Consider the following 19853-nt stretch of genomic DNA (forward strand, 5'->3'; position numbering starts at 1 on the left):
TACTCTAAAGTCAAAAAAGCTTGCAGAGAAATGAATTTAATACTATTAAGCAAAATATATTATAGATTTTCAATAGTTAGACTTCCTCTGACATCTCTGCTATAAAATCCTCTATTATGAAGAAAATTATGAGCACTTATTCAGATATTTAATGCTACTACTACAAGAAGAAAGATTATATTACAAGAAATTATCTCATGAAATAGAAGTCTCAACAGATAATCATTAAGCTCACAGAGAATGATGCTCCTGAGTCTTCAATGAATTTGAGAAAAGAGTGAGTCTGAGAGAAGACTTCACCTCAGGTAGTTCAATAGTTTATGAGAAGTTTGATATGAAGAACTTGATTGAGAGAAAAAACTTTAATATATCAATCAAGTTAGTTTATAATGAAATTACTACTTCTACAAATTCTCTTACTGATATTGAAGTGAATGATATAAATTTTATTAATATCTGATATACTATAGAATTAGTGAGATTTTTTAATAAAAACTTTCAAAAACTCTCATTCAAATACTGTATAAAGGGATACAATGATACCTTTAGTGAGGTGATAGACTGCACATTGACTTTAAATCTCTAGGTGGATGATCAGAGATTTCAGAATGTTCCTTTGCTAGTAATGAATCTAGATCAGCATCCTGTCATTCTGAGATAAAAGTGATTGACAGCATAAGATATATGACTTGATGTTAAAAATCAACACTTGGTTTGATCAAGTGAATGTTTTATTTCTAAACAGATAACAGAGCTGATGTTGAAGATAATATCTCAGTCAATATTGAAGTACTCAAACTCTAAGTTTGAGCATCAAACAGATATGAAACAAAGAGAGATCAAATTGAACAAGAAGATTAGACAGGAGTGTCAGACTCAGCTTTGCAGATTGAAAGAAATCAGCTTAGTCATGATATATAAAACAAGGCAGAGACTGATCTGAGGGGAGACAGTATTACAGATGATGAATATAAACTTTATTGAGACTGTTTTCTTTCATAATTATATGAAGAACAAGAACTCAATAGTCTTCATAATTAATCTATATGAAATTAATAAACAGCTTGAGAAGAAGCAGAGTTTAGTGAGAGCTGAGAATAAATCTGATGAGAAGCTAATCTGCAACTTATCAGAATGATTGAAAGATTAGAAGAACTATTTCTCAAAGAAAATATTAAATAAATTTTTCTTTCTATAGAAGAATATTGATTTTAAAATAAAGTTTTAGTCTAACATTGATCTCATCTAAGGTATTGAACATGTGCCTCTATATAAGATGAATCTAGAGGAACTAGAGATAATGAAGATCTATTTCAAATTCAATCTAGTAAAGAACTTTATCATATCAAGTTCAGTTTTCTACACTTTCTCAATTTTAATTACTCATAGTGGGAAGAAGTTATAATTCTGTGTCAATTTTTGCAAGCTGAATGCTATAATCAAATAAGATCAATATCTTTTGCCTTTAATAGATGAGCTGATAGATTAACTCAATGAGATAAAGTACTTTATAAAGCTGAACATTTAGCAGGGATTTTATTGCATCTAAATAAACTTTGAGTTCAAGAATCTGATCATCTTTAGAACTTATTATAAAATCAATAAATATTGAGTGATTCTCTTTAATCTTATAAATACTTCTACCTGCTTTCAATGATTTATTAACAGTATTTTCTTTGATTATCTAGACAAGTATATGATAGTATTCATAGATAATCGTCTAATCTATAGCAAGAATCTGAAGGAGTATAAGCAGCAGATAAATTTAGTACTAGATTAATTAAAAATAGTTAATTTGCAAGTCAGTATTCAGAAATGTGAGTATGCAGTCCAGAGAACAAAATATTTAGAATTCATCATCAGCATAGAAGGAATTGAGGCAGACTCAGTGAAGACAGCTGTCATTGTAAGATGACAGACCTCTATTATAGTTAAAAAAGTTTAGTTATTTCTAAGATTTGGCAATTTCTATCAACAATTCATAAGAAACTACAGTTGAATTGCAAAATCACTGTTTCAGTTGACAAAGAAGATTATCTTATTTATGTAAACACCAGAATGCAAATTTATCTTTGAAAAACTAAAAAGACAGCTAATGAAGACTCTAACGCTACATTATTATGACTCTGAATGAGAGACTTATATTGAGATTGATATCTCTGACAGAATGATGACTGAGATACAGATTGATATCTCTGACAGAATGATGACTGAGATACTAAGTCAAAGATTTGAAAATGATCTTTGACATTCAGTAGTTTTTTATTCAAAGTTAATGAATGATACAGAGTTTAATTATGAAGTTCATGATAAGAAAATACTGACAGTGATCCAGATCTTATAAGAATAATGAGCAGAGCTTGAGAGACTATAATAAGAGAAATAATTCAAGATTCTCATTGATCATCATGCACTGAAATACTTCATAACTATCAAGAAGCTGAATGCATGTTAAGTCTACTGAGCAGAGTTCTTTTTTCATTTTTACTTTGAGATCAAGTATCAATCAAATAAAGTCAATCTACTAGCAGATGTACTAAACAGATCTAAGCAGATTAGAAGATAACAGAACAGCTGTATGTAGATTTTTCTAGAATCAAAAACTCTTGACTCTCAGATCATTCTCTCTACAAATATTACTAGTATCAACTCCTCAGAGAAAGAGAATATTGTTGAATACATAGTGTCTTTAAACAATATAGTCATCTTAATTGAGCTTTTGTGACAGCAAGTAGATGATAAGAATAGTCTTTATACAATAAAAGATAATATGCTACGGTACAATAAAAGACTAGTGATGTCTGTTCAGAAAAAGAAAACTTTGATAGCTGAGCTATTGCAGAAAATTCATAATCAAGCTTCAACAGCATATCTGAGAGAATGAAAGATTTTGGCCCTGGTGCAATCATACTATTGATGAGTCACCTGGTGAGCAGATATTCTACACTACATTCAGAACTGCTATATATACCAGATCAGTAAAATTTTAAAAGATAAGACTTTTGATTTGCTAAAGTTATTATCAATACCAGAACAGATATAACAGCATATTGTAATGAACTTCATGAATGTGTCAAAAAGCAAAATAGATTATAACATCATTTTGATTATAGTATGTTTATTAAGCAAAAAGACAATCTTTATTTCAATCACTCAGAAAGTTACAGCTCAGAAGCTGATCTAACTATTCATTTGATTCTACTATTTATACAATAAGGCATCCAACTCAATTATCTCTGACTGAGGCCCTCAGTTCATATCAAGCTTTTGAGATGAGTTTACATAGATTCTGAGTATAAAACTGAAACTCTCAATGACATATTATACACAAATTGATGAACAGATAGAATTGACAAATTAATATATTGCAACTTATCTATATCTCTACATCAGTTACTATCAAGATGACTGAGATGAGTGAGTGCTCATTATAGATCATATCATCATAGCTATCTTAAATGCTTTCACAAAGATGTCTTTCTTTATCATAGCAAATGAATATAAATTTCAAATATTATTTGACTGACAATCACTGATAGAGAAATTGAATATGAATGAGAAAAAAAATCAAGAAGCAGCAAGAAGCTTCATTTATTGAATAAGAGAGATCTGAAATCAGACAAGTAAAGATATAAGAATAGCACAGAAACAGATGAAGAGGCAGATCAACAAGTATTATCAAAAGTCTAACTTTATAGTAGAAAATTATATTTATATAATATTGAAATCATACAAGATGAATTGATCAAGTCATAAACTGACAGAGCAGAATATCAGTCTTTTCAGAATTCTGAAAAAGATAAACAATGTCTACAAACTGAATCTCTCTGTAACAATGAAGATTCATTCAATCTTCTTCTCAGACAAACTATGCAAGAATTTTAAATACTTTCTACCTGATCAGACTGTCAAATCACCAGATTCAATTGAAATAGATGATGAGAATGAATGAGAAATAGATTGTATACTGATCAGTTGAATAAGCCAGAGCAAACTGCAGTATCATATGCACTGAAATGAATTTGATGAAAATTCTTTATAATATTATGCCTACAACTTTAAAGAATCACTATACACAATACAGAATTTCTATTAGGTCAACTCTACTAAAGCTGAATCATCAAAACATCTAGATGAATGAGTAAGGACATGGAAGACAGGCAGCTATCTGAAAGATGAAGATAATGACAATCTTCCAGCATAAGAGCATGCCTGTTTCTAGATCAGGGGGTGATGTTAGACTCAGCACCAGAGTTAGGTTTATCTCCATCACATGACCACGCCCCACACGTAACCTAGTGGATCGGTCGTGATCCAGTCACGTGATCATGTGGAGTTGTGATACAGTCATGTGATCATGTGAGCTGTTTATAATTTGAGCAGATTCTGACATCTCTTTTTCTCACCAACCTTAGAATTTCATTGCATAGCAGTTAGCAACGCAGAGAGTTTTCTTCTTATGCAGCTCACATTCACTCTCTAACAAGATTTATTGAATTCACAGATAAAAATCAAATTCTACTAATGATTCTATTATCTTATTTGACTTATCAATTACAGTTACTGAATATAAATTTATTTGAATCTCTAGTTAATGTCTATATCTAAGAGTCAAATAAAATCATTTTCAATTCATATGACTTCATTCACTTTACTAAATAGAGTTTTTATTCAATTTTCAAAACTGCATAAAGTTAATTTCTTATTTCTAAGAATATAGAATCTGCTTTTGCTACTGTTATTATCTAATCTTTTAATTCTAAATATGTTCTTTAGTAATTCCAAAAATCAGTAGTATTTTCAGATTAAATGAAGTCTTATATATCATTGACTACTTGAACTTTGCAGAATAATTTTTGAAGAATTCAAATTCAGCAAAGCTAACTGATAGTTGAGCTTGAGAGAGTTTTTCATACTGTCACAGCTTCAATCTAGACGCAGATGAACAGGTGTTCAATTGCCAACTAGATAAGCTATCTGAGCAAATACTAAGATGATTCCTAAAAGATGGGTTCGGGGAAGGCTCTGTTTATATAGCCCTTTTTCTTAGCGCAGTTTGCTCGGCAATTGCCACGTTTACGTGTTATTCATACGTGGGGTAATTGCGGGGTTGTTTGCCGTTGCCTAGGCAGTTGCAATTACCAATCGCCTCAGCCTGTGGCGATTACGCTGTCGAGAAGGTTAGACGTAAGCCTGTTCTACGCCATCACACATACTAGTGAGAAGCTAGTCTTTCAAAATGATATTCTCTCATATAAAAATAAGACTCTCGCTGAGATGTTAAACCTGGAAAAGAAGTGCTGGTGACATGGCAAAGAATTAGATCTATTTAACTTTAAAAAGTCAGATCAAGTATAGTTCTATTCACTTATCAAAGTTCAGCAGGCTTATAAAGCTCTATAGTCTGTGAAGCAAGTCAAAGCTGAGAAGACTGCTCAAGCAGCTCAGAAACAACTTCAACATGAAATTCAAAAAACTCATGCAGCTGAGAAATCTCAAAGAAAGTAGTATAAGTGACAGGTAAATCTGATAGCCTCATATAAGATCAAAAAGAATGAAAAAGTATATAAATAAATTAAACATGAGGTTCAAAGAAAAGCTAGAGCAGTAAAAAAGTTGCTGCTTCAAGCAGAGAAGGAAGAATGTGCTCATATTCATGTTGAAAAAATGCAGACTAAGTAGTACTGCTATATCTGTTGTAAAGTACTAGCAAAAGCAATTTAACGTATTAGTTTCTCATCTTCTTGATCTTATACAACCTTTCTATTTAGAAAATAAGGTCAGCCTCAATGTCTCTAAGTTATTAGATACTGCTTCTAGCAAATCATCAAAATCTCATACTCATTCAGTTGAACCTCTCCATTTTCACTCTGAATTTCTAGCAAGGGTCAAATTATCAAGTCATCTATATATTAATTTATTTGAAACACTAATTTTATATATAATTAAAAAATTCTTCTATTAAATCATTTAATTAAATTAATTAGTAAATTTGTGGTTGTGAGGATATTTGAATTCCAACGCAGTGTAGTGTTTTTGAATCTACAGGTTATTTAGTGGTTCAGGTCGTTTAGTTGTGGATTACGTTACGCACATTCTTTTGCAGATACTCTTTGATTAGTGACCGTCGGACTGCTCCAGATGAAGATAGATAGATGCCTTTGAGCAGAGCAGAGCAGACCCTCAAGTCCTCGAGATTTGAGAAATTATCTGTGTGGGATTAACGATATCTTGCCGAGCTCTAAATCGAATGACCTCATCAACCTTGGGAGGTACCATAGTTATATGATATGGCATATCAGGGAACTCAAAAGTTGAGAGACTGTGATTGTAACGATATTGAGTAGAACTTTTAGGCATCCGAAAGCTTTGAGAGATATACCTTCACAGTAAATTAAAATGTGCTAATCTCTTCAAGTTGTATAAAGCTTAAACTTCAGAAAATTATACATACGAGAGCTGATAACAGTACATATAATATATATTCATATATAACACCGACAGAGTTGAACTTCTCTCGCTGGGAAGAGTGAAATTTGAAATGCTTGTTTAACAGTTGCACGGTTGCAGAAAGTGATAAAGATATATTAATCTCTTCTGAACCCAGCTTTTACTGCCACAACGGGATAACAATACAGAATGATAATCTTAGTAAATATCTCTCCTTCCTCTCAAGTATTAATGATGTCTCAAGATATAGGGAATATTAATATACAAAGGTGAAGCAGAAATGGCCCTCATCCCATGAGCATCAAGAAAGATGTACAAAACAAGTCTCCAACGGCAAAAGTACATTACAGTGCCGCGACCACCTGTATATGACCACTAGAATACAGAGACTGGGAAGCACCCAAATATATAACAATAGGTATACACGTGTCAAGGAAGCCATGTTTCAATGTCTTCTGTTCCTGACAAAGAAGCCCGTTCTCAAATTTTCTCCGAAGGCCAACTCTCCATATGTGTTTTCACACCCTCGAGCGACCGTTGACAGGGCTCAACATCAGAATTTACTTCGTCGACATGGACGTGTCCTGCCTGAGAAGCAGCAAGCAAGAGTTTATCTCGAAATCGTTCAAAGTCCTCATAATTCATGCCCAGAGCGAGACTAAGCAAGCTTGGGCTTAGTTTCTTCTCGCTTTTCTCAAGGCTGTTTTCATCTTGAAAAGAAATTCTTTCACGATCCGTTAGAACTTTGTCATAATCCCAAGATTTCATTCGCGCTCTAAGATCATCATACACCGCCTGAAACAGCTGTTTCACTTCAGGGATAACTGAAGCCTTGCACCCAAGATCATTCATGAAATCAGTCGGATCTTGAAGACTCAGCATACCCGCTCGCGGCAGGGATAAGGAGCGTTTACCAATGCTACGTTGACCCCTTAAATAGGGCTCATGCATCAGTAACCTCTTTCCTTTTTTATCCCGCATCTTCAAACCCGCATTTTTCTCAAAAATGCCCGGAGGCTCGACGGAAATGCCGTACTTGGTGAAATCCGTATCTTTGTAAAATTCGAGGACGTGGAGAAATTGACTGCCTATGCTTTTGCGATGATACTTGCCCTCTCGGATTTTGAGAGCGGCAACAATCATCATGGTTAGGAGGTATGGATCGACACTGCTGGCATCGCCGCCGAGGAAACCCCGTGTCTCCAGTAGCATACGTAGAACCATAAACAGAGGTCGAAGGGTTGAGAACTCTGCACGGTAGTTGAGGATGAAATCGATGGAGGCGGGTGGGTTTGTGGCGCATTGGAATTGAACCTGCAAACCTGTGGCGGCGTGAACCGCGGACAAGGTTGGGTTTTTATCCTTCCGTAACATAACTTTTGAAAGAGTTTTAGACTCTTTGAGTGCATCCTCAATCTGATGCAGGCGTTTGAGCCTGGCTTGAACCATCATTGGTCTTGTCGCACTTGGGCCGCGACCGCCTTCCACTCTCTCAGGGTCCTCAATGAGAATGAGAAAGTCAACGGACGAGTGGGGCACCGCCATTCCTGTTCTTCGAGAACCGGTCAAAATGGGCAAATTCATTTCGTCAAATTTCAGGGATGCAATTGCATCCCTTTGAACTCTTCCGACAGCATCCCTTTCCTCCCGAGTTGGTAAGATGTATTTTTCAAATGCTGTGATTTCGTCATTGAGACGTGAAATACTTCCGCTCCCAGATTCTTCTAAATAGCTGAGCCAAGGATACTCAGTCGATCGATGATAGATCGTATCCTTTGTCCACGAAATATTCGGTTTCGTCGGGTCCATGGGCGAACTGTTGTGGGAGCGAAAGGACAGGACGTCAAAACGAGTTTTGGCGCCACCATCCTCATTGAGAATTTGGCGAAGATCCGCTTGGCGCACTTCTTGTTCTTTAAGAGCCTCCGTGGGAACGAATCGATCTGGATTCAATTTGGGGCGAATCAACCCCGGATTCGCACTTTCTCGGGCAGGCAATTTTCGAATCAGAGTCTGGCGATTCGCAAATCTATGGGATCGTAGGGTCTCTTCGAGGCTGCTGGGAACGACCTCCGGCTGATTGTTCCGCCGCCAGTGGCCTGAAGCATCGTGGTATCGTCGCCGGGCTCGCAGATATATCCATACATCTTTAGGGACCTCACCGACAATGAGGCATCGCATGCAGAGCGCTCTCGATTTGGTGGTTAAGGATGACAAAAACATACATTCAGAGCTTTCGGGACATTGGGATGGAAAGATAATTCGGGTTAATCGATTGGGTTTTATCAAGAGTGAGTAGATACATTGCAGACAATTCCTTTTAGCTAGAGAAGGACCTCAAATCGTTCGATATTGCATTGAGACGAGTTTAGATGCTCCAAGACGAAGACAAAAACGTTCGTAGAGGGAAATAATTATCACGTAATTAAGAGCTGAGGCTTAGTCACTCGTATTCACGTCCCCACGGTGGGCTTTTAAATTATTGCATACTTTCCTACTACATTAAAAAATTTTACAATTAAATTGAAAAAATAAAAGTTTATTTAATATATTATATGTAATATTTATTTTATATTTTATATTTTATTATAATGATATTTAAAATAAAAATTTAAAATTTAATATATAACTAAATAATTACTTTTATAATTTTTCTTTAATAAATTTATTTTTAATTAAAAAATAATAAAATTACAATATCTTTATTATTTAAGATCAAATAATTTTATTATATTACATATTTAAAGGAAATTATAATAAAACATTTATTCTCAATATATAAATATCTTGTATCTTCAAGTTCTTTCTAAGAGAAACTCCCGAGCTGTGTTTGGAGCTCATTCCAGTGCAACTCCCAGAGCCTCGAATTATGCAACTATCTCTATTCCACAATCATCGATCCATCAGTCACTTTACCCTCTTCCCCGAGCTCCATCACTGGACGGACTCTCTCTATGATTACCTCCCATCGTAACCGCACCCCGCTCCAAAGAATCTTTGCCTCGTACTACCAGCTCTTGCAACTCCCATGGCGCCACTGAGTGGGGACAGAGAAAAGGCAATATCCAGTCCATGCACCCAGAGAATCTTTGTCCTGTCCTCCCAGCTCTTCCAACATTGATTACTGCTGAGTAATTACAAAGAATGGACAATATTCTCTACCTTGCCGCCTGTCCAAGAAGTGACAAAGTGCTGAGGCATATATCAATGAGGATCAGCGAAAGGAATTGCCTGTGATGTATATGGAATTGTGTGAGCTGTTGAATCCAATTAACAGCCGTCTCCAACCATGGTCCTTTGACAGTAACCTCCTGTGAAGGGATTTGGGGATCAACTGAAAGTCTCATCATATGTCTCTCTCAACACCAGGACTCCGCTTGTACAAGCTTTTAAAAGGATCAGAAGCAAGAATAACCAGTGCATTCTCCACAAATCATCTTTCTTAATTTTAACAGGTCAGGAAGTCGATTATACAACCTGGTCAATCAAAGATACAAAGAGAGTCAAACGCAAAACTGAGGTATTCCATCTGGTTGCTGCAGACCAGAATTGTAGGGCTGAGGAAATAAAATTATCTGATAGATGATATAGAGGCTACATTAAGTTGATGAAAGATGTTGACTCAGTAATATGTTTGAACTAAGTGAATAAGTTTCAACTTGTGAGTTAACTTTATCTTTCACATGAACTATTAACCAACAATAATCATTAGGAGTGAATATTGCTTGAATGATAGACAGTGATAGTTGTTCACTGACTGACTTCAACAGAGGTATTTTGAGAAAGACAGGATTGAATAGTACATTGTAGCAGCAAAATTCATTTTTGATAGACTAATATGTGAGGACACTTAGAGTGAATGAACTGAGTGTCAAAAGGAAGCGTGAGAAGCTCTATAACTAGGATTGTAAGAGGGTAAGTATATAGACATGGTAAGTGTTATAGAAGGAAGAGGATAGTGATGGATGAAAATGTATATATAGAATTGAGTAGTAGCTAATCACTGAATCTCTTTAAGAACTTTGAGGATTCAGAATGTTTATATATATGAATGAGTAGTAATAGATTTTATCTCTAGTCTTTTATGAAAGAGGGAATTTAGTAATATAATGGTCTGATTCCTCATGAAGTGCTGATTCTATTCTTCAGGAAGTGCTGATTCTAAAGAACTAATTTTTGAGAAGTGCTGATCTGTGTAGATCTCAAGAGCTGAATCTTGAGATAATGCTGATCCTTTAGAGGTGCTGATCCTAAGATACTTGATAAATGGTGTGAGGAGGTAAGCACTTTAGTGAGCAGTGTGGTAAGCAGTGTGAGGGCAAAGAGCTAGTCTAGAGAGTCTTGACATCACAGTTGCCCCCTCTTTCATAGGCACTGACCTCAGCGGCTATATAAGATGGTTGTTTGTTGATATAGGGGTAAGGTGTGGGTATGAAGTGTTTGTTGATATAGGAGATAACACTTATGATGTTTATTCAGTGATGTTAAGGGACTGATTGTATGAGATGATTGCCATAGGAGCATTTATTGCTATAAGAATAAAGAGAGAAGGTGTCTTCTGCTCTCTGAACTTTTGTTTATTATAGAGCAAAGCTGCTGTGTCTGATAGCAGTGTTGACAGCTTCATCTTATGCTGCTTGTTCAGTGAAAGCCTGTGCTGCTGTCTTGATTGATGTTGCTCATCACACTCAGCACAGAGTTGAGGCTGCTGGTGCGCTGGTAGTATCTTTCAAGAATGAGAAGTGAGAGGATGTGGAGGAAGAAGTTGAGTGTGAAGAGAGAAGAATTGCTGTGCATAAGCAGCATATGATGACTGTGATGATTGTGAATAGAAATTAAGTCAGAGGAATTAGAGATATGCATCTGAGTGCCTTGACTTATCTCCTTAATTCCAGATGATTAATAAAATAAATTTTTCCTGAAGATTTGATGATATTTGATGCCTTACTTGCCTCATTAAAACCACATGATCAAAAAACCCATTTGGGAAAAAGTAGTGGAAAGAGTGCATGCATGGGGAAGAATTAGCACTTAGTGTGCTTGCCAGAGTGAGTCTGGCACACTTGTTGCTGTGATTTCTGTTGTTCAAAAATATTAAATGTCTCAGTCTTCTGAATGTTTTCAAGAGATTCTCATGTATCATCAGAAGGTTCATAGCCCTTCCATCATACACAGTGTTGTTCTTTACCCTGATGTTTCTCTTTCTTTAATATCTTCTCAACTTGAAATTCTTCCTCATCATTCACTAGCTCTGGTGCTGAAGGTGGAGTAGTATCATCCCTTATGTTATAAAGTTTAAATAGTAATATGTGAAAGACAGGGTGAATGTTGCACATTGAGTGTGAAAGAAAGAGTTTATATGCCTGTGTATTCTAAGATTCAATAATTTGAAAAGAGTCAACAAATTTATGATTCAATTTTCTAGTGAGGCAGAGCATGCAGAAGTTCTTTACATTGAGAAGCACTCAGTCCCTCACATGGAAGCATTTTGTACTGTGTTTGAAGTTATAGTACATCTTTTGCACAGTCTTGACCTTTTCCAGTTGTTTTTGAATCTTTTTCTGTATTGCTTGTATTTCTTTGACCTGGTCAATTACCTCAATTGAGCTTGGATAAGGTGGGTTACTGACATCAATTCAGAGAGTAGGTCTGTAGCTGAGAAGTGCAAGGGCTGGAACTTTATTGATTGAGCTATGTTGTGAATTGTTATAGACAAACTGTGCTAAGAGCAGCCATCTACCCCAGTCATCCTGGTGGAAATTCATAAAGCATTGAAGATAATGCTCTAGTACCTGATTTTGACATTCAGTTTGACCATCTGTCTGTGAATGAAAGGCTGTGAATAGCCTTCTTTTGACCTCAAATAGATAACAGAGAGTTGACCAGTATCAACTTGTGAAAAGAGCTCCCCTGTCTGAAATATGATTTTCATAGATGTCAAAGATGCTATAAGTATGAGTATAGATAATGTTTGCAAGGCCTTCTGCAGTAATATCTTTTGTGCATAGAATGTACAGAGTATATTTGATTAAGGCATCAACTAAGACAAGAATTGTGTCATAGATCTTGTCTAGCCAGATGGTGACTAGAAGGCCAGTAATGAAGTTCATAGTGATAGTTTGCCATGAATTAATTGGTGTTGAGATTGAGTCAAGTTCACCATACTGTTTGTGACAGTGTGCTTTCACCCTTTGGCAAGTATCACAAGTATGGACATGTTTAGTGATATCTTAGGTAAGACCATGCCAATAGTACTTACTTTGAACACACTCAATAGACTGTTTTGTGCCAAAATGACCTTCTTGTAGATTATCATGATTGATGTGAATTATCTCTTTGATCAGCACTTGTTGCAGCAGAACATAGGCCCTATTGTTTGCCTGAAGTAGGCTATCTTTTGAGATGATCTAGGATATATCACTACTCAAGATTGTATTTTTATCTTTTATCTTCTGCTTCTTTGCTATTGTAAAGAAGTCTGAGTCCTGTGCTTTAACAAGAAGAGAGGTGAGAGACTCTGATATATCTGTATATGCTGATTTGAAGACTGTAGCAATGTTAATCAGCAGTCTGAGAATACCTTAATTTCTAAGACATATCTTCAGAACTAGGTCTTCCTCCTTCAGAGGTTTTCTGGTCAGCATGTTGGGTGATTCCAATGAGTGTGATGTGGGCTTGTGAATGAGCATCTGATACAGTGGTAAGAGAGAGTCTATACTCAGAGCAGAGATTGAGAGAGACTCAGAGCTTGAAGTGTTGATTCTAAGAGGTTTCACATAGAGTGTGTGCTCTTGATCATGAATCTGTGTGCAGTTAACAAGAATTGTAAGTGTTTTGTGAGAGTTAAATTTCTAACCCTGTTTGACACTGTGATGAAGCTTCTGTTGCAAGATAGAAAGCATGATCTCATCATGAAAAGAGTCAATGTAATCTGCACAGTGACTGAGTCCATCAGCTGGGTTTTGTTTGCCTGGGTAGTGATGCAAGATGAAGTCATATGCTGACAGTACTTCCACTCATCTAGACTGATGTTAATTCAGTGTTTTAGTCATTATAAAATACTGAAGATTGGCATGATCAGAATAGACAAGAATTGAATGTTGATTTCCTTTCAGGTAATGATGCTAATTCTTGAAAGATGTGATAATTGCAAGAAGTTTCTTGTCATGAGTATCATATCATGTTTCTGCATCTAGGAGTTTGTGAGACCAGAATGCAATTGGATGTCATTGACCATCATCTTGTTTTTGGGAGATAATGACAGTCACTACTGCTGTAAAGATGTCAGATTCAATCTGAGTTTCTTGACTTAGGTCAAAATGAGCAAGTATAGGGGCCCACATAAAGTGTTCTTTTAGAGTGTCAAAGGCACATTGTGCATCTTTTGTCTATATGAACTGTGGCTTTCACTTCCCCTTCTTTGAAGTCTTTATGAGATCAAAAAGAGGCCTTACAATTTTGAAGTAGTTTTTGATGAAGTGATGATAGAAGTTTGCAAATCCCAAGAAAGCTTGAACTTCTTTAACACTAGTTGAGACTAGTTATTCTGTAATGATTGCCACTTGATCTGATTCTATTTCAACACCTTGGGGTCCAACAATGAATCCTAGAAAGAAGGTTTTATTTTTGTCAAACTCACATTTAATGTGCTTTGCAAACAGATTCACGCAGTCTAGGTGTTCAAGTATCTTTTGTATATGCACCTTATGCTCATTCATTGAGTTTGAATAGATAAGAATGTCATCTAGATAAACCACACAGTATACATCAAGAAGGTCTGCTAGGATGTAGTTTATATAGACTTGAAAGGTGGCAGGGGCATTTGCAAGCCCAAAAGATATAACATTATACTCAAAGTGGCCATATTGCATGTGGAATGCTGTTTTCCATCTATCACTGTGTCTAATGTGTATTCTGTGATAAGCATCTCTAAGATCAATCTTAGAAAAAACTTGTGCTTCAGAGAGTCTATCTAGCATCTCACTCACAAGAGGTAATGAATACCTGTTTTTGATTGTGAGATGATTCAGACCTCTGTAGTCTACACAGAGTTGTAGACCTTCATTCTTTTTTGAAACAAAGAGAATAGGAGCACATGCAGAGCTTTGAGAAGGAGATATCCAGCCTTTTTCCAATACACTATTCAAGTAGTTCTGAAAAGTTTTCAACTCTGTTTTAGAGAGATTGTAGATATGCATGAATGAGAGTCTGACTTCTTTCTCAAGATTAATTGAGTGCTCTGCATCAGGTACAGATGTGCTGGATGCGCCCTCTTCAGAGAAAAGGTGCATATATGGTCAGGCATAATCAGGCAAGTCATTGATGAAAGCTGTATTTGCAAGTAGATTGTCTTTTAAAATTGTTGAAATTTCAGGAAAAGGCTCAGAGGCCTGTACAAAGGCCTGAAGACCCTCAGCATGAAGCCCAGAGGTGAATGCAGGGTCCTTTGAGGTTCTGGTGAGAGGTCCAGAGGCTTGTGAGATTGAGGCAGGTACTATTGTAAGTACATAGCCAGAGGCGCCAGTGAGTAATTCATTAGCAGCATCTGTCACACTTAGAGTTATCTCTTGATTATTTGATTTTTGACAGAAATAGAATTCTTCATCTTTCCAATCAATGAGAGGATTGAGTTGTTTGAGCCAGGGAAATTCTAATATTATATCATAGCCTGAAAGTTTGACAATATGAAAGGAGTGAGATTCTCTGACTGTAGTTTCCTTGCTATCTGAGACTTCTATCCCTAGATCAATAGTTTCAAATGAATGTGTTTAGTGATCATCAAACCTCTATATTCTGCATGATGTGCACTCTGTTGGTTGCAATTTGTGTGATTTGATTCAGAATTCACTGATAAAACTTGCCTGAGCTTCAGAATCTATAAGAGTGAGAATTGATGTATCTTCTGTGAGTGTTGGAATTTGAACAGGAAGAAAAAAGAATAGACTTAGTGATTGCTGACTTTTGAAAGTGTTAAGAGTTATCATTGTAGCATGAATGACACTTCATATTTATTTTTTGACTCTTTAGGATTTGATTTGAAAGAGGGTTTTGATGGAGACTTTGAAGTTGAGGATTTGTCTTCAGAGGACTTGTCCTTGTCCTTCTGAGCCTTGCAGTCTGCATTGAAGTGTGTAGAGCTTCAGTGAACATCACATCAGATGTCAGAGCACTTCTTGCATTTCCAGCTTTTCTTTTTAAGTGCTGTTGATGTATCATCATGTGGACTTTTTCTGTGAGTAGTGCTTTTTTGTTGTGTAGTTGTATCTACTGATGTGATAGTCTTCAGAATGTTGCTCTCCACAATACTCAATTTTGTGATGAAAGCATTGTAGAAGAGATCATATAGCTTGACTGCATATCTCTCAAATTCTGCATGAAGAGAGGATAAAATCTTGTCAAATAGGTGCATCTTTCACTGATAATTACTATATTTCTCAAGGAGGTGGCTCTTAATTAACTGAAGGATGAACACAAAGTCATGAACAGTTTGACCTTCAGATTGCCTTAATGCCTGATACTTCAACTCATAGTCCTGGCTTGCTTTGTCTGGGTTGATGATTTTAGCATGAATCCAGTTATAGAATTTATCCCAGGTAATTGATGTCTCCAGTTTGAGGTAGTATTGTTGTCATTTTTGCTGTAGTTTGGCATCAAAATATGTTGCTACTTCAAGAATCTTATATTCATCATCATTTTCAAAGTACTGTCCTTGATAGGTATAGAAGACAAGGTTTGAGGAGGTAAAGTCTTCTAGTTTCTTGAGACTTTTTGCCTTAAACTCATTTGAGAGTTATCAAATTAGTGTGGGATGAGGCTTGAGATGAGTGAGATTGGTGCTAATGATATAATCTGTTGGCTCCACTTCATGCTGTTTGCTTCTAGAGATTTGAAGTTCTGCACTAAAAGTGTTGACTTGTTATTGTAGTTCAAAGACTTTTTTGTATATTTCTTGATATCCTTGTTCTTGTTGAACTATCTGAATCTCTTCATCAACTGATATGTGAGGTGCTTCAGTATTTCTTTCTGAAGTCAGACTTGATGATTTTTTATAGAGAGTTTCTTCTACACGCACTTCTTTATTAGATATTGTGTATGGGGTGTCAGTTCATAAGTTACATTTTGGACCTATTGTTATAGGCTTAACAGGCAACCTCTCTTAGAGTGGTTAGAACCTGTGAAGACACTTAGAGTGAATGAACTGAGAGTCAAAAGGAAGCATGAGAAACTCTATAACTAGGATTGTAAGAGGGTAGGTATATAGATGTGGTGAGTGTTACAGAAGGAAGAGGATAGCAATAGATGAAAATGTATATATAGAATTGAATAGTAGCTAACTACTGAATCCCTTCAAGAACTTTAGGGATTCAGAGTATTTATATATATGAATGAGTAGCAATAGGTTTTATCTCTAGTCTTTCATGAAAGAGGGAATTTAGTAATATAATAGTCTGATTTTCCATGAAGTGCTGATCCTATCCTTCAGGAAGTGCTGATTCTAAAGAACTGATTTTTGAGAAGTGCTGATCTGTGTAGATCTCAAGAGCTGAATCTTGAGATAATGCTAATCCTTTAGAGGTGCTGATCCTAAGATGCTTGATAAGCAGTGTGAGAAGGTAAGCACTTTAGTGAGCAGTGTGATAAGTAGTGTGAGGGCAAGGAGCTAGTCTAGAGAGTATTAGCATCACATAATAAATATAAAGAAGGAAAATATAATTGCTCTTTTTAAAGAAGCTCTAAGCTATCTTTTAGACAGTAAAAATATCATAAGCTAGAAAGATGATAATGCTATTTGTTAGAGAATTTTCCAGCTATCTGAGATCATATGCATCTATATATTTATTAGTTATAACTAGCTCATTTAGAGTCCTACAATATAACAAAGTTGATAACAGTCTTTTAAGAGATTATGAGACCTTTGAATTAGAAATCTTTTGCTGTGAATAACATGAGGAGAAGCTATAAATGAACAGCTATGAATGAACAATGAAAAATATAAAAAAAATTGAACAACATCAATAGTTAATCTATGTTCAGGTGGAACACTAAATTTGACAGAAGAATACATGTCAAAAAGAAAATAAAACCAAGGATCTAAGAATAAAACCCTGAAGAATAGGACTTCAAAGCCTGCAGATTTACTGTATACATCTATTATAGTCTTTAGAAGTGTCTCTGAAGTATTTAAAATAGACAAGATGATTATAAAGGAATTATATAAGTCTAATAACATATATGAAGACCTGATTGACAAAATGTCAGAGAATACAGTTGACTCTAGTAACCAGATATCAGGAGTTAGTAAAGAAACTCTGATAAGATTAAAGATTGCAAAACTTCAGCAAGAAGTTGAAATAATGAAAGCTAGCAGAGAGATACTTATTATCAATGCTAGCAGCAATGAAATGAGTGAAAATCTTGCAAACTATCTATAGAAAAAAGACAGAACTACTATCATAATAAAGATCTTGACTGAATTTAGAGATCAAATAAAGCATATCAAGAAATTTGTTATTTTGACTGATTCTATGAACTATTCAATATGAAGAAAAGAGATGATACTGATTATTAAATAATCTGAAATTAATAATATTCTCAATGAAAAGCAATCTACTCTAAAAAATGATGTTAGTATAAATATGTAACATTTTTAAACTAAAAAAAATATATAATTTTATAATTATATATTGTCTTCAATTTTCTCACAGGTAAAATTTCATTTTACAATACTCTCAAATCATCAATTGTCAGCATATATTCTATAAATAATTATAGAAGAAAACTTTTCAGAGAGATCTGCAGTCTATCACACTCATTTTTTTGAGAAACTGATTAGCTTAACAGCTAAGACAAAAGGCTCAGATAGAGCTTTTATAGAATATCTGATCATTATTCAGACTAAATATACTTGTTTGAGATATAAAATTAAAGATTTTATTCTTTTCAATAACTTGTTAACTGATGTCAGTGCTGAATAAGTATTATTCATTAGAGATAGAATGAATTACATTGAAAAAGATACCAATACTTGTAATATTGAGACAGATTTTATGAGACTATGTTGAGATATTCTATTATATCTATCAGTTGCTAGACAAAATACTATCTTGATAAATATAAGATATTTTACAAATAATACTCAAGATTCATAGAAAAAGAATAAAGGTAAGAATAAGAATTTGAGAATTAAAGATAAAGATAAAAATAAGAAGTTCAAGTAAGATAGCAATAATATGAAAAAGATATATTATCATTGTCAGAAGACAGAGCATCTTATAATTGACTATTGAATAAAATATTCAGAAAAACACTCTGCAGATCATAAAGAATAGAATAAATATAAGAATAAAAATAGTACTATTTCAGTTCATAATGTTATAAAGTAAGTATTCTCTATAAAAGAGATGATTTATTTCAGTAATAAAGTGATAGAGAATATCTGAGTTCTAGACTCTGAATCAAAAGCTTACACTATATCTCTGAAGAATATTATTGAGGTTATACTTTAACGAATGAATATCATATTGGAGATAATAGATGAATCTACAACATCAGTAGCAGGTGTAAAAAAGATATATATTTTAACTGAGAAATTAGATATTGAACTGGATGATATCTATTATATCTCAAAGCTGGAAGTAAATCTAATAAATTTTAGAAAACTTGTATATAAAGATTATATCTTCAAACAATTAGCATATAGCAATAATCATTCAATTTTGATGATGTCTTCTGACAGAATGACAGGTTTTATAGTGCATTTGAATGAAAAAAATATCTATATAATGAAAAAATCCCTAGCATTAAAAGATTTAATTTATTTTGCAATATCAAGTAATGATTTTGAACCTACATATGTCTTGCAATCAAATGATAATCTTCTAATGAAGCTGTTCAAAAGGAACATTAAGACTTTGAAATATATAATGATATAGTGATATCAAAAGCTGAGTCATTTAAATTCAATAGATATATATAAAATAACTATAGATTCTAGACTAGAGATGCAGATAAGAGATTAAAGAATTTTGTCATTTTGCAAGATATGTATACAAGCAAAAATGATCTGTTTGCTCTTTACTTCAATAAGCAAAGCTGTCAAATCAGCAATAAGATTTTTTGTGAACCTTGTAGAAGAGAGAAAAACACTATATGATGAAGAAAATCTACTTACTAAAGAAGATGCAAGATACTAAATGAGAATTATAGATGACATCATTCACTTTAAGTAGATTATTCTGATTGTCATAAAAGCAGAGGTCATATTAGCACTTATGAGCTTCATTGACATAATTGAGACAATATCTTAATAATCTGTAGAGACTCTGCACTGAGATAATGATAAAAAGTTTAAAAGTGATGATCTCAAGATGTTTTGCAAGAATAAGAGAATAGTGTATAAAGTG

At 34.6% G+C, this 19853-nt stretch overlaps 2 protein-coding genes across 2 annotated transcripts; one reads left to right on the forward strand and one right to left on the reverse strand.

Moving 5' to 3' along the window:
* Positions 1-6930: 6930 nt before the first annotated feature.
* On the reverse strand, positions 6931-8673 carry PAAG_06036 (hypothetical protein; the record flags this gene model as incomplete). Its single annotated transcript, XM_002792202.2, has 1 exon — positions 6931-8673. One exon carries the CDS (start codon positions 8671-8673, stop codon positions 6931-6933), a length of 1743 nt encoding a protein of 580 aa, XP_002792248.2.
* A 9029-nt stretch (positions 8674-17702) lies between these two features.
* On the forward strand, positions 17703-17882 carry PAAG_12143 (hypothetical protein; the record flags this gene model as incomplete). The annotated part of the gene is made up of 1 exon (XM_015847670.1): positions 17703-17882. The coding sequence occupies one exon, from the start codon at positions 17703-17705 to the stop codon at positions 17880-17882; it is 180 nt and encodes a 59-aa protein (XP_015702745.1).
* Between the last annotated feature and the right edge of the window lie 1971 nt (positions 17883-19853).

The sequence above is a fragment of the Paracoccidioides lutzii genome, assembly GCF_000150705.2.
Source record: "Paracoccidioides lutzii Pb01 unplaced genomic scaffold supercont2.16, whole genome shotgun sequence".
Taxonomy (NCBI): Eukaryota; Fungi; Ascomycota; class Eurotiomycetes; order Onygenales; family Ajellomycetaceae; genus Paracoccidioides; species Paracoccidioides lutzii.